General features: G+C 59.9%; 1 protein-coding gene across 2 annotated transcripts in view; it reads right to left on the minus strand.

Moving 5' to 3' along the window:
• Positions 1-10,888, minus strand: part of MOB2 (MOB kinase activator 2) — a 59,610-nt gene extending 48,722 nt beyond the window's left edge. The window contains exon 1 of one of the 2 annotated variants that reach the window (XM_010601667.3): positions 10,814-10,888. In XM_010601667.3, coding sequence (XP_010599969.1) covers positions 10,814-10,830 — 17 coding nt within the window. In that variant the 5' untranslated portion in view covers positions 10,831-10,888. The remainder of the gene's footprint in view (positions 1-10,813) is intronic. The other variant, XM_010601666.3, reaches the window with a different exon arrangement.
• Positions 10,889-12,160: the final 1,272 nt, after the last annotated feature.

Below are 12,160 nucleotides of genomic sequence, written 5' to 3' on the forward strand. Positions count from 1 at the left end.
ACATTCAGTAAATAAAAATCCAGGAGTCCACTGTGAGAGAGAGCGAGGGGGGAGGGAGAGGCCTGGCTGGCTTCCCTTTACGGAAGAGCGCCAGCTAACCGAGTCTCCCTCCTCGTGTCCACGTTTTTACCTCTTCGGGTGTCAGCTCAAATGTCATCTTCTCAAGAGGTCTTCTGGGGCCTCCTACTGAAAAACTCTCCCCCTCACCAGGCCCTTAGTGTCCTCCATGTGCACCACTTCCTGATCTCCCATCACCCTGGTTGGACTGCACACAGATGGCCTCCAGGGCTACTCGATGTGAGCTCAGACCCTCTAGCATCGGACAGGCCCCTTATACTCCATGACACCACTATTCATGCCAACTGCCTGTGGGCACCAGAAGGGCCGTCCCAGGCCAGAGCTGGGCAACGTATGGGAAGAGAAGGGAATGGCCTGGTCGCCAGATCCCCCGCGCCCTGCAGAGGCCTCGCAGACAGAGGCAGCAGGCTGGGCAGCATCAGGGACCCACGGCCCAGACCAGCTCACAGGCAGCTCCGGCCACGCCTGTGCTAATTTTACCGCCTGAGCTCACTGCCAGCTCACTCAGATGCCTCCCAGGGCCAGGCACCTGGGTCCCCCGGGCACCTGGAACTGCTGGCCTCTCCACAGGCTAGGGACAAGCCCCGGCAGGGCAGAGCGGGACTGGGAACATCCGGGTGCAGGGCAACTCCGGAAGGCCAGGACCGTGAAGGCTGGAGGGAAGGGGCTCCACCCCGGCTGGAAGGCCTCCACCCAAGCCAACAGGAAGGGAATGGCAGTGCTCTCCGGCTTCCCGGCTCAGGCCTGCTTCTGCTAGAGGAATGCACACCTGTGTGAGCCTCCAAACTGCTCGATTAACTGGCCACCACCACCCAATACAGCAGCAACAGCCAATAAAAAGACGGGTACTTCTTAACTACGTCACCACCTCCCAAGGACGGGCACTAGGCAACTGCAGGGAGGAGAAGAACTCACACCCCAACACAGGCAACAGTCTGCATCCGCTCTGAGGGGCCAGCAAAGGAAGCCTCCAAAGGAGAGGGAAGCAGAGGCAATGCCGGGAATGTGGCTGTGCAGGCAGGACATATGGGTCCATTCAGACATCGCAGGAATCAAAACTAGGCCCAGACTCTGGCATGGCGGCCTTTTTTTTTCTCTCTGAGCTCTCACGTTTTCTTCCCTGGTTTCCACTGTTTCTACTTTCTGTTCACAGGCACTGTCTTCTGAGCTGCTGCACACCACTGGGTGTGCCCGGCCACAAGAAATCCTGTGCAGAAGGAAAAGCAAACACAAACGAGGCAACGAATGACAAGGTGTTTCTGCCAAGACAGAGAGGTCTGACACTGGAAGGAGGGACAGACCAAGGCCCATTGCCGTCAAGAAACAACAAAGCCTCCCCGAGAGCTGCCGCCAACACTCACTGACCCAACACGAGTCGCAGGAGCCCCGCCGGCTTCCGAGCAGCCTGCCACCCTCGCTGAGGTGGTGACCAAAGCCAACGCTGCCTCATAAGCGGCATCACTTACGTGCCACACACGCAGGGCCACGGAGAACAGAGGATGGGTTGGCTGTTGGCAGCTTCCCTTTGCAAAGTCAGTTTAAGGAACGCAGGGATACCGGAACATCAATGTGGGCATTCCCATGATACGGTCTCCAACACCCACCACCTTCCCAAACCAGAAGACAACAGCGAGGCAGAGGTGGTCTTCCAGCCAGCAGAAGCCTCACCATCCACGCCAGCACCAGGGCTGGCTATGCGACACTGGTTGGCGTGCGCCTCTGATCCTTCCCCAGCACTTGTGAAAAACAGCCAAGGCCAACTGGCCAGCGGTCTGGCTTTTCCGGCAGACGACATCCCCCAAGCCTGGGGCCGAGGCTTGGGGAGCAAGGAGGTGAGAGTGCCAGGGCAGGGAGGAGGGGGAGCCACTCACACACTCCTGGTGGGGGGTCCACAGCCGGTAACATCTCACACACACCTGCAGTGGACCGCAGCGGCTGACCAGCAGCCCCCTCCCCAGCAGAGCTGCTGTGGATGCTCCAGTGGGCACACAATCTGCCGTCTCCCCCAGCAGCGCAGCTTGGAGGACCCTGAGTGAGGCAATGCAAAGTACCGTGCTGGTGAGGGTGTCCAAGGGCGCAGGGCTCCCCCTGAAAGGGCCCTGAGGGCTGCTGCGCTCTTTAGCAGGAGTCAGCAGAGGGCACCCCAACGAACAGCTCATCCTACCCCGTCCTGAACCATGGCCCGAGCAGAGCCCTGCAGGAGGGCAGCACTCAGACGGCTGGTTCCAGAGGGTCCTCGCGATCAGAAGCGGCGGGCTGCCAGCAGGGAGGGCTGGTCTGAGAGGCCGGCTCACGCCTCTGTGCCTCGGTCCACGCCAATCCTTCCTCCTTCTTACTTGTCAAATCTCGACTGAGCTGCCCACTCTGAGTGGCCTTCCCCCACCCCCAGCACAGACTCTGTTGATGCCCACCGCCCTTAGCCATGCCTCCTTCTCAGGCCTGGGGACCTGCTGAAAGCAGAAAGAACGTCTTGTGGATCTCAGCGTTCCCAACCCCAAGCACAGGGCCTAGAACCCGAAAGACTGAACTCACAGCAGCAGGTTCGTTGAGGTCCCCGCAGCTGAGGACATCAGCTTCCTCCCCAGAAAGTCGGTCACTGCAGCACTATTCACCATCACCGAAGGTGAAAAGGCCCAAATGTCCATCAACCGGTGAGCAACAAACACAATGAAAACCCATTGCCGTCAAGTCAATTCCGACTAACAGCAACTCTATAGACAGAGTAGAACTGCCCCATAGGGTTTCCAAGGAGCACCTTGCAGATTCGAACTGCCGACCTTTTGGTCAGCAGCCCTAGCTCGCCATAGCTCTTAACCACTGCACCACCAGGGTTTCCCTAAACACACGGGGTCCGTCCATACAACAGAGTATCATTTGGCAATAAAAAAGACCAAACTATTGACACACGCGACAACAGGGATGGACTTTAAAATCACATTCAGTGAAAGCAGCCAGCCACAAAAGACCACATACTGTACGAGTCCACTTACACAAAATCTCCAAGATGCTAATGGATACAAGGTTTCTAAACTTAAGTTAAGCTTAAAATTGGATTGAGGCGATGCTTACACAACTCTGTAATTTTACTAAAACTCACTGAATTTCATAGCTAAAACAAGTAAGCGTCAACAAAAGAGAAAACAGATAAACTGGACTTCCATCAAAATTAAAAACTTTTGTGCATCCAGGAACTTTATCAAGAAAATGACTAGCTGACCTGCAGAATGGGAAAAGTATTTGGCAACTTTATACTCTTTAAGGGTTTACTATCCAGGATATACAAAGAGCTCCTACAACTCAACAACAAAAAGACAAACAACCCACTTTAGCCCTTTCATGAACCAATTATTTTCTGCTTTGAATTTTTGTTGATACCATGTATCTTAGGGGAAACCCTGGTGGCCTAGTGGTTAAGTACTACGGCTGCTAAGCAAAAGGTCAGCAGTTCAAATCCACCAGGCGCTCCTTGGAAACTCTGTGGGGCAGTTCTACTCTGTCCTCTAGGGTTGCTACGAGTCGGAATCGACTTGACAGCAACGGGTTTGGCTTTTCGGGTTTTACATATCTTCATTAATGGAAGCATGCTGAATCACTGAGTGTGTCTAAAATCTTGGCAGGCAGTATGGATTTTTTTTCTTGGCCCCTCACACAAGCCTATCCTAAGTGTTTAGTAGTGCAAATGAAGCACCACTAATTACACTCGAGTCCCCAACAGGGTCTACTGGTACATATGTGTAACAAATAAAATTTTTCAAAATTTCTATTTCTCCTACTGAAAATTCAGACACCCCACACACTACCCTGTAAAAACAGTAATCAGCAGCACACGCCCGTTGTGGCGGCGTGCACTGTCACTGATAAAGCGCTTCCCAATAAACCTTCAGAGACAGAAAAGATACTTTGACCCTAGAGGTAACTGTGAGCAGGAAAGGGTTAAAAATGAGCAAAGGAAATGAACAGACATTTTTCCAAAGAAGATACACAAACAGCCAACAAGCACATGAAAAGATGCTCAATGTCACCAGTCATCAGGGCGACGCAAATCAAAACCACAATGAGATACCACTTCACGCACCCTTTCAAACCAAACCAAACTCTGCCATTCAGATTCCACTCAAAGCGACCCTACAGGACAGAGCAGAGCTGCTCCATAGGGTTTCCAAGGAGCGGCTGATGGATTTGAACTGCCTACCTTTTGGTTAGCTGCCGTAACTCTTAACAATGCACCATCAGGGCTCCAAGTGAAATCAGTCAGTCACAAGAGAACACATATCATACGATCCCAGTAAATGAAATACCTGGAATAGGCAGATGCACCACGGCAGAAAGGAGACCAGTGGTTACCGGGGACTGAGGTGGGGGCACTGAGATTCTGTCTGGGGTGATGAAGAACTTAGACAGTGGTCATGGCTGCACAACACTGTGAATGTAATTAATGTCACTGAATTGTACTTTTAAAATGGTTTAAACGGCAATTTTTTTTTGTTACTTATATTTTACAAGAATAAAATAAAAAAATAAACAAAAGCAAGTAAATGTTTTGGTATACAAATTGCCACGCCTTGAAAATAGGTGGGGCAGTTCTACTCTGTCATACTGAATCCCTATGGGTTGGAATTAACCTGACAATGGGTAAAGCTGTTTAAAAAAAAAAGTCTAGAGATGCCAGCAAGTTAGGTCTCGGGGTCCCTGTAATCGGACTCAGTAACACTCTCCTGAAAGCCAAAGGAAGAGGAAAAACAAATTCATCACCCCCAGCAAACCTCTGCAGAGGCAGCTCCAGCCACTGGATTTCATCTACCTCTCCTGAGCGGAAGACACCTGCAGGCAGCCTGGTGCCCTGAGCAGTGCTTTCAGCCGCCGAGACTCCCGAGGGAGCAGGGAGCAGGCCTCCCGCTCAGCCGCCATTTACCTGCTGCCACCTGAACCCAGAGCTCTGGACTCCTCCCCACCCGACCTGCCTGCTGCTTTGAGATGAAGAGGAAAGCCACGATGTCAAGGACCAGGCAGTCAGGAGGAGCCACCCGGGGAGCAGGGGGCAGGGGGCAGAGAGCCTACAGACAGGGTGCCTGCAGGCAGGGTGTGGGCGGTGGGTCCCTACAAACTCACCTGCGCCCCGCCCCGCCAAGGAGGCTGTGCTCCCATCAGTCAGGGTGGGAACGAGTGCGGCTCCCCTCCTGCCCTCCCAAGGGCTCCAGCCCTCCACGGCCACCCCACCAGGTCAATCACCCCACGTCTCGATTCCACTGACTACACCTGTGGCTGCCAGGCCAAGGAGAGAGCGCTCTGGCCTACAGCAGCAAACAGGGCCAAGCAGGCTGTGTCTTCCCAGGCCACACACGTGGGATCTAGTGGCTGTGCAGACTCTCTGGTGACTACTGACTTCCCAGTGGCCACAGGGAGCACCAGCATTGCAGGAGCCAAGGACTGAAAAGGCTGACCAGGCCCGCAAGAAGCGGTGACCCTTTTCAAGTTAGAAACTGCCCTTAGGTTGCACAACTTAAAGATGTGACCAATGATACCGAACTGTACATGTAGAAACGTCTAAATTGGTGAATGATCTGCTGTGTGTATTTTCACAACAATAAAAAGACAGTAAATAAAAGAACCTGCTGTTTGTAAGAACATGAAATACCCAGGCGCCCACCTCAGTGGTAAGCTCAGGGCCATGCCAAGAAGAGAACATGCAGTGACAGAGATGAGGCGAGGTGCACACCGCAAAGCCTTCTCCCAAAGTCCCAGCACACCCGCAGATAAGTCCTGACACGCCGCGGCCGCGCAGGCTTCCTGCCGGGACCTCCCTTTCCTCAGGAGCCGGCAAAGCTGGAGATGAGGCTGCTGGCATTACTCAGCACGCCGCTGGGCGTTTCTCTTTCAGCGACAGGAAGACAGGACTCTGCCTTGCACATCTCTGAGCAGCTCTGCTAAACCGTGACCAGAGGGGGCGCGGTGAGCGCTGTGGGCTGCACAGCCACGCGCAGGCTGCCGTTTCCTGAGGTGCACTAACGCCAAGAAACCCTTCCTTAAAACAAAACAAAACACTTTCAAAGCATGAGAACTGTGCTCCAAAATACCTAGTTAACAACAAATGGTTTGAATTCATAAAAGTACCAAGGAATAATGAAAAAACACCACGGTGCCCCAACTCCTCCAGCGGGAGCCCGGGTAAAGGATCAGCGGCCCAGCACCTAGCGGGCAGGAGCCCACGCCTTGGCACACTGCCGGGGCCCCCAGGGCAGGGGCTGGCTCAGTGGGAAGTCAGCCAGGGTGGGAGCTCAGACTGAGCCGGCGGGGTCTGGGGGTCTCTTGGTATCGTCACACTGGAGAGCAGACTGTGGATAAACCGGCGAAAGGAGCGGAGGCATGGAGGCCCAGGAGGGCCTGAGGAGCACCAGGCCTCGCAGGCCTCATGTCCCGTGTCTCCCCAGTGGAAGCAGGATGTGGAGGGAGAGCAGTCCTCGACAAGTGAGAGCCACCCTTTCCAAAAAGGAGAGGGTTCACATTGAAGGAAAGTGAGAGAATTCATGATCCAGAAGGTCCAATATTCGATCCGCTAAAGTAAGAAATACATACACAAGGATAACCAGACTCCAGCCCGAGCCCTCTTGTAAAATCTCTTCTGGAGCCGCATGTTCTCCCAGCCAGGCCGCGGCTACCGCGCCTCCCTCCCCAGGGGCCGCCAAAGCAGGAGCTCCAAGCCCCGTCCCTGTCCCTTCCCGCGCTGTTCGCAGCAGCCTGCAGCAGCTTTCCCAGGACCTGAACCCGCCGCCCCACGTGGGGCCCGAGGGGAGGGCTCCTGCTTACCCGGACCAGCCAGGGTAAGCCTGACTTTAGCTAATTGCTGGGTCACAGTGGCGCCCCTAAGCACGACGTCAGTCGGTTTACAGACTGGACAGTGGTCATTTTCCAGCCACCAAGTCCCTGCTACTTATGCAAAGGGGCAGGTCAGAGTCATACACACCACCACTGCCAGCTGCCTCCTCAGCAGCCCAGCCGATAGGGCCGGACCTTCCGAGAGAAAGCCCTGCGGCCCTGACTCGCCGATCCAGAGTTTCCTGCCCCGAATCAGCCGCTTTCGGAAGCCAGGCCACCTCCGACAGGTCTGTCCCAGTGCACACGCACGCACGCAAGGAAGTGTCTCTGGCTTGGAAGAGTCAGCACGACTCCTTGCTTTTCAATTCCAGGAGCTGCAGGTTTTAAAGGCCGCCTACAAAGGATCTCTCCGCACAGCTCCCCCGGACGGCGACCCCACACAGGTGCCATCGAGTCGACTCTGACTCACGGCAACCCTATGTGTGCAGAGCAGAACTGTGCTCCACATGGTTTTCAATGGCTAATTTTTCAGACGTAGATTAAAAAAACGCCAGGCTTTTTTCCAAGGTCCCTCTGGGTAGACTCGAACCTCCAACCTTTCTGGTTAGCAGATGAGAGTAGAGCCGCCCTCCACAGGGTTTTCGTGGCTGTAATCAGATCTCCAGGCCTTTCTTCCCTGGCACCCGCCGGCTGGGTTTGAACCACCAACCTCGAGCTTAGCAGTGAAGCGCAAACCACTCGTGCCAGCAGGGCCTTCCGCCCTGCAGCAGCCAGCACTCGCCACGTGCCAGCGCCGCGCTGCACATGTTCTACACTAGCTCAGCTGATCCTTCCACCAGACTACACTGCAGGGACTGCAGCTTCCACTTCGCACAAGATGAAGAGGGCTGGGGGCAGGTCCAGAGAGGGGAAGCGGACAGCCAAAGTCACACAGCTGAGAAGCGGCACAGCTGCGACCGGAACCCCGGCCTTCAAGGCAGGCTGCCTCCTCGAGAACCGAGGTTAGCTCCCACCCGTGACAGCGACGGCCCTCCTACCCCAGGGCTGTCTCTTGGTCACCCACACACGCCAACTCCACTCTCCGCCTGTGTCCAGCCCTGCCGTGCTCAGCACTTCTCTGTGGCCGCTCTACTCGTCCCCTTGTGCTGCTTGTCCTCCCTGGCCTCCCCCTGCACTTTGACTTTATGGCACTTGCAGGCAGACAATGTCACCGCCATCTCCTCCGCCACCTGGACAGCACCCACCGCATCTCCAAACACACTACAGGGGTTGCGGGACACCGAATGTAAACTGTACATCAAACCTCCCACCTCACTCGAGGACTTAACGTCTAGACGAGACTTCCCACTAGCCCAAAACCGACACCAACACCTCCCCAGGCCCGCAACCCAGAGCAGCGCAGCTGAGCGGACCCTGGTTCATGGCAAACCCACGTGTGCCTCCAAACGGTTTCAGTGACTGCTTTTTCAGGGTGGCTACTCAGGCCTTTCTTCCGAGGTCCCTCTGGGTGGATCAAGCCTCCAACCCTTTGCTCAGCAGATGACTGCGTAGCCATGTGCACCCCCCAGGGGCTCTGACCCCACCCCAGACCTCTGCAGCACGACCCCGGCTCCCCAGGGGCACGACTCAAAAGCACTGGGACAGCAGAAGACAAGGCAGATGACTTCGCTGAGAGGAACTGTCCACTCTGCTTCTCTACAGTCTCCTCCCCAGCTGGCTGAGCACAAGGGCACGCAGCAGGGGAAGCCGGCCGAACGGAGCAGCTCCTCCCTACCCTTCCTCCCTCCCGGCGACCAGGCCACCAGCCAGCGACGCCCGGCTTTGAGTGGAAGATGCTCCAGGAGCGGCCGGCGGCTCTGAGGGGAAGGTGCTCCCGGAGGGACCCCGGCTCTAAGGGGAAGGTGCTCCAGGAGCGGCCGGCCGCTCTGAGGGGAAGGTGCTCCCGGAGGGACCCCGGCTCTGAGGGGAAGGTGCTCCCGGAGGGACCCCAGATCTGAGGGGGAAGGTGCTCCAGGAGCGGCCGGCGGCTCTGAGGGGAAGGTGCTCCCGGAGGGACCCCGGCTCTGAGGGGAAGGTGCTCCCGGAGGGACCCCGGCTCTGAGGGGAAGGTGCTCCCGGAGGGACCCCAGATCTGAGGGGGAAGGTGCTCCAGGAGCGGCCGGCGGCTCTGAGGGGAAGGTGCTCCCGGAGGGACCCCGGCTCTGAGGGGAAGGTGCTCCCGGAAGGACCCCGGCTCTGAGGGGAAGGTGCTCCCGGAGGGACCCCGGCTCTGAGGGGAAGGTGCTCCCGGAGGGACCCCGGCTCTGAGGGGAAGGTGCTCCCGGAGCGGCCGGCGGCTCTGAGGGGAAGGTGCTCCCGGAAGGACCCCGGCTCTGAGGGGAAGGTGCTCCAGGAGCGGCCGGCGGCTCTGAGGGGAAGGTGCTCCCGGAAGGACCCCGGCTCTGAGGGAAACGTGCTCCCGGAGGGACCCCGGCTCTGAGGAGAAGGTGCTCCCGGAGGGACCCCGGCTCTGAGGGGAAGGTGCTCCCGGAAGGACCCCGGCTCTGAGGGAAACGTGCTCCCGGAGGGACCCCGGCTCTGAGGAGAAGGTGCTCCCGGAGGGACCCCGGCTCTGAGGGGAAGGTGCTCCCAGAAGGACCCCGGCTCTGAGAGGAAGGTGCTCCCGGAGGGACCCCGGCTCTAAGGGGAAGGTGCTCCCGGAGGGACCCCGGCTCTGAGGGGAAGGTGCTCCCGGAGCGGCCGGCGGCTCTGAGGGGAAGGTGCTCCAGGAGCGGCCGGCGGCTCTGAGGGGAAGGTGCTCCCGGAAGGACCCCGGCTCTGAGGGAAACGTGCTCCCGGAGGGACCCCGGCTCTGAGGAGAAGGTGCTCCTGGAGCGGCCCCGGCTCTGAGGGGAAGGTGCTCCAGGAGCGGTGGGCAGCTCTGAGGGGAAGGTGCTCCCAGAGGGACCCCGGCTCTGAGGGGAAGGTGCTCCCGGAGCGACCCCGGCTCTGAGAGAAAGATGCTCCCAGAAGGACCCCGGCTCTGAGGGGAAGGTGCTCCCGGAGGGACCCCGGCTCTGAGGGGAAGGTGCTCCCGGAGGGACCCCGGCTCTGGGGGGAAGGTGCTCCCGGAGAGACCCCGGCTCTGAGGGGAAGGTGCTCCCGGAGAGACCCCGGCTCTGAGGGGAAGGTGCTCCCGGAGGGACCCCGGCTCTGAGGGGAAGGTGCTCCCGGAGGGACCCCGGCTCTGAGAGGAAGATGCTCCAGGAGCGGCCGCGGCTCTGAGGAGAAGGTGCTCCCGGAGGGACCCCGGCTCTGAGGGGAAGGTGCTCCCGGAGGGACCCCGGCTCTGAGGGGAAGGTGCTCCCGGAGAGACCCCGGCTCTGAGGGGAAGGTGCTCCCGGAGGGACCCCGGCTCTGAGAGGAAGGTGCTCCCGGAGGGACCCCGGCTCTGAGGGGAAGATGCTCCCGGAGCGGCCGGCGGCTCTGAGAGGAAGGTGCTCCAGGAGCGGCCGGCTGCTCTGAGGAGAAGGTGCTCCAGGAGCGGCCGGCGGCTCTGAGGGGAAGGTGCTGCAGGAGCGGCCGGCGGCTGAGGGGAAAGTGCTCCCGGAGCGGCCGGCGGCTCTGAGGGGAAGGTGTTCCCGGAGCGGCCGGCGGCTGAGGGGAAAGTGCTCCCGGAGCAGCCGGCGGCTCTGAGGGGAAGGTGTTCCCGGAGCGGCCGGCGGCTCTGAGGGGAAGGTGTTCCCGGAGCGGCCGGCGGCTCTGAGGGGAAGGTGATCCAGGAGCGGCCCGCGGCACCCGGCGACCCAGGCGCTCTCCACCCCGCCCGGCCGAGCCCGCGCCGCGTCTCCTGGGCCGGACCTCGAGGGAGCCCCGGTGCCCCCGGCGCCCCGACCTCCTCCCGCCGCCCTCGGCCGGCGCCCGTCCACGCGCCCGCACTCACCCCATGAGCCAGTCCATGGCTGCGCGCCCCGCGCCCGCCCGCCAGCCGGCCGCCCGACACGCTCGGCCCTCAGCCCGCGGCGGCCGGAAGTAAACACTCGCTCGCTTGCTCCTACACGCGCGTGCCGCCCGCCGTCCCGGCCGCCGCCGGAAGTGACGCACCGCGCGCTGCCGCCTGGGAAATGTAGTCCCTGCGGCCCTGCGGCCTCGCCTGCGGCTGTGCCGGAACCGGCACCCCGGCTCTCCCGCTCGGGTCCACGGTTCCCTCGTCCGCTCTGTCCCCTAGTGCCCGGTGTCCCCTCGCGTCCCGGCTGTCTCCCCGCCTCCCCGGTGTCCCCTAGCTCCCCCGGTGTCCCCTAGCTCCCCCGGTGTCCCCTAGCTCCCCCGGTCTCCCCTCGCGTCCCCGGTGTCCCCTAGCTCCCCCGGTCTCCCCTAGCTCCCCCGTCTCCCCTAGCTCCCCGGTCTCCCCTAGCACCCTGTCTCTCCCCTGCGCCTTGGGTCTCCCTGCCACCCCCCCCCCACCCCCGGCTCCGCTCACGTCCCCCGGTTTCCTCTCACGTCCTTGTCTCCTCTGCGCTCAGGGGTCTCCTCTAACGCACCGTATCCTCCCTCGCATCCCGGTCCTCTCCTCGAGTTCTCCTTCTCCCCTAGTGCCCGGTCTACACTAAGCTCCAGGGTCTCTGTTCGCACCCTCGGCCTCTCCTAGCCCTCCCCCATCTCTCCCCTCGAGTCTTCGGTCTCCTCTGCACCCCGGGGTCTCCCTTCGCACCCCTGGTTTTCCCTAGAGCCTCGGTTTTCTCCTCACACACACACCCCCGTCTCCCTAGCACCCTGGCTGTCCTCACGCCCTCTGGTCTCCCCTTGCCTCTCCCACCCCCCTCTCCCCCCCACCCAATTCCTTGGTTTCTCCTAGCACCCTGGCTGTCTCCTGGCGCCCTCCCCCCCCCCTCGTCTCCCCTTGCTCCGCCTGGTTTCCCCTAGTGCCCTGTCTCCCCTGCGCTGGGGGATCTACCCTTGCGCCCGGATCTCCCCTCCCCCCGGGTCTCTGCTGGTGCCCCTGGGCCTCCCCTTGTGTCCTCCCTGCGACTTCCGACCCTGTGCGCTGTCTGTCCTGCTGCCACTCTATCTCACAGCCTGGCCCACGGCGGGCACTCACTGGCTACCTGTGAAACAACTGCACTCAGTTCCCCTACCTTAGAAGACGCTGCAAGGAAGGTAGACCTAGAGCGGAGGAGGCTGCACTGCCTGAGCCGCGGAGGCCGCCATCGGTCCCCAGGGTGGGTTGCCTGCCTCGCAGGAGGGTCCCAGCCCGTAGCACACCACCCAGGCGCCTCAGGTTCCTCCTTCA

The sequence above is a fragment of the Loxodonta africana genome, chromosome 7 (assembly GCF_030014295.1).
Source record: "Loxodonta africana isolate mLoxAfr1 chromosome 7, mLoxAfr1.hap2, whole genome shotgun sequence".
Taxonomy (NCBI): Eukaryota; Metazoa; Chordata; class Mammalia; order Proboscidea; family Elephantidae; genus Loxodonta; species Loxodonta africana.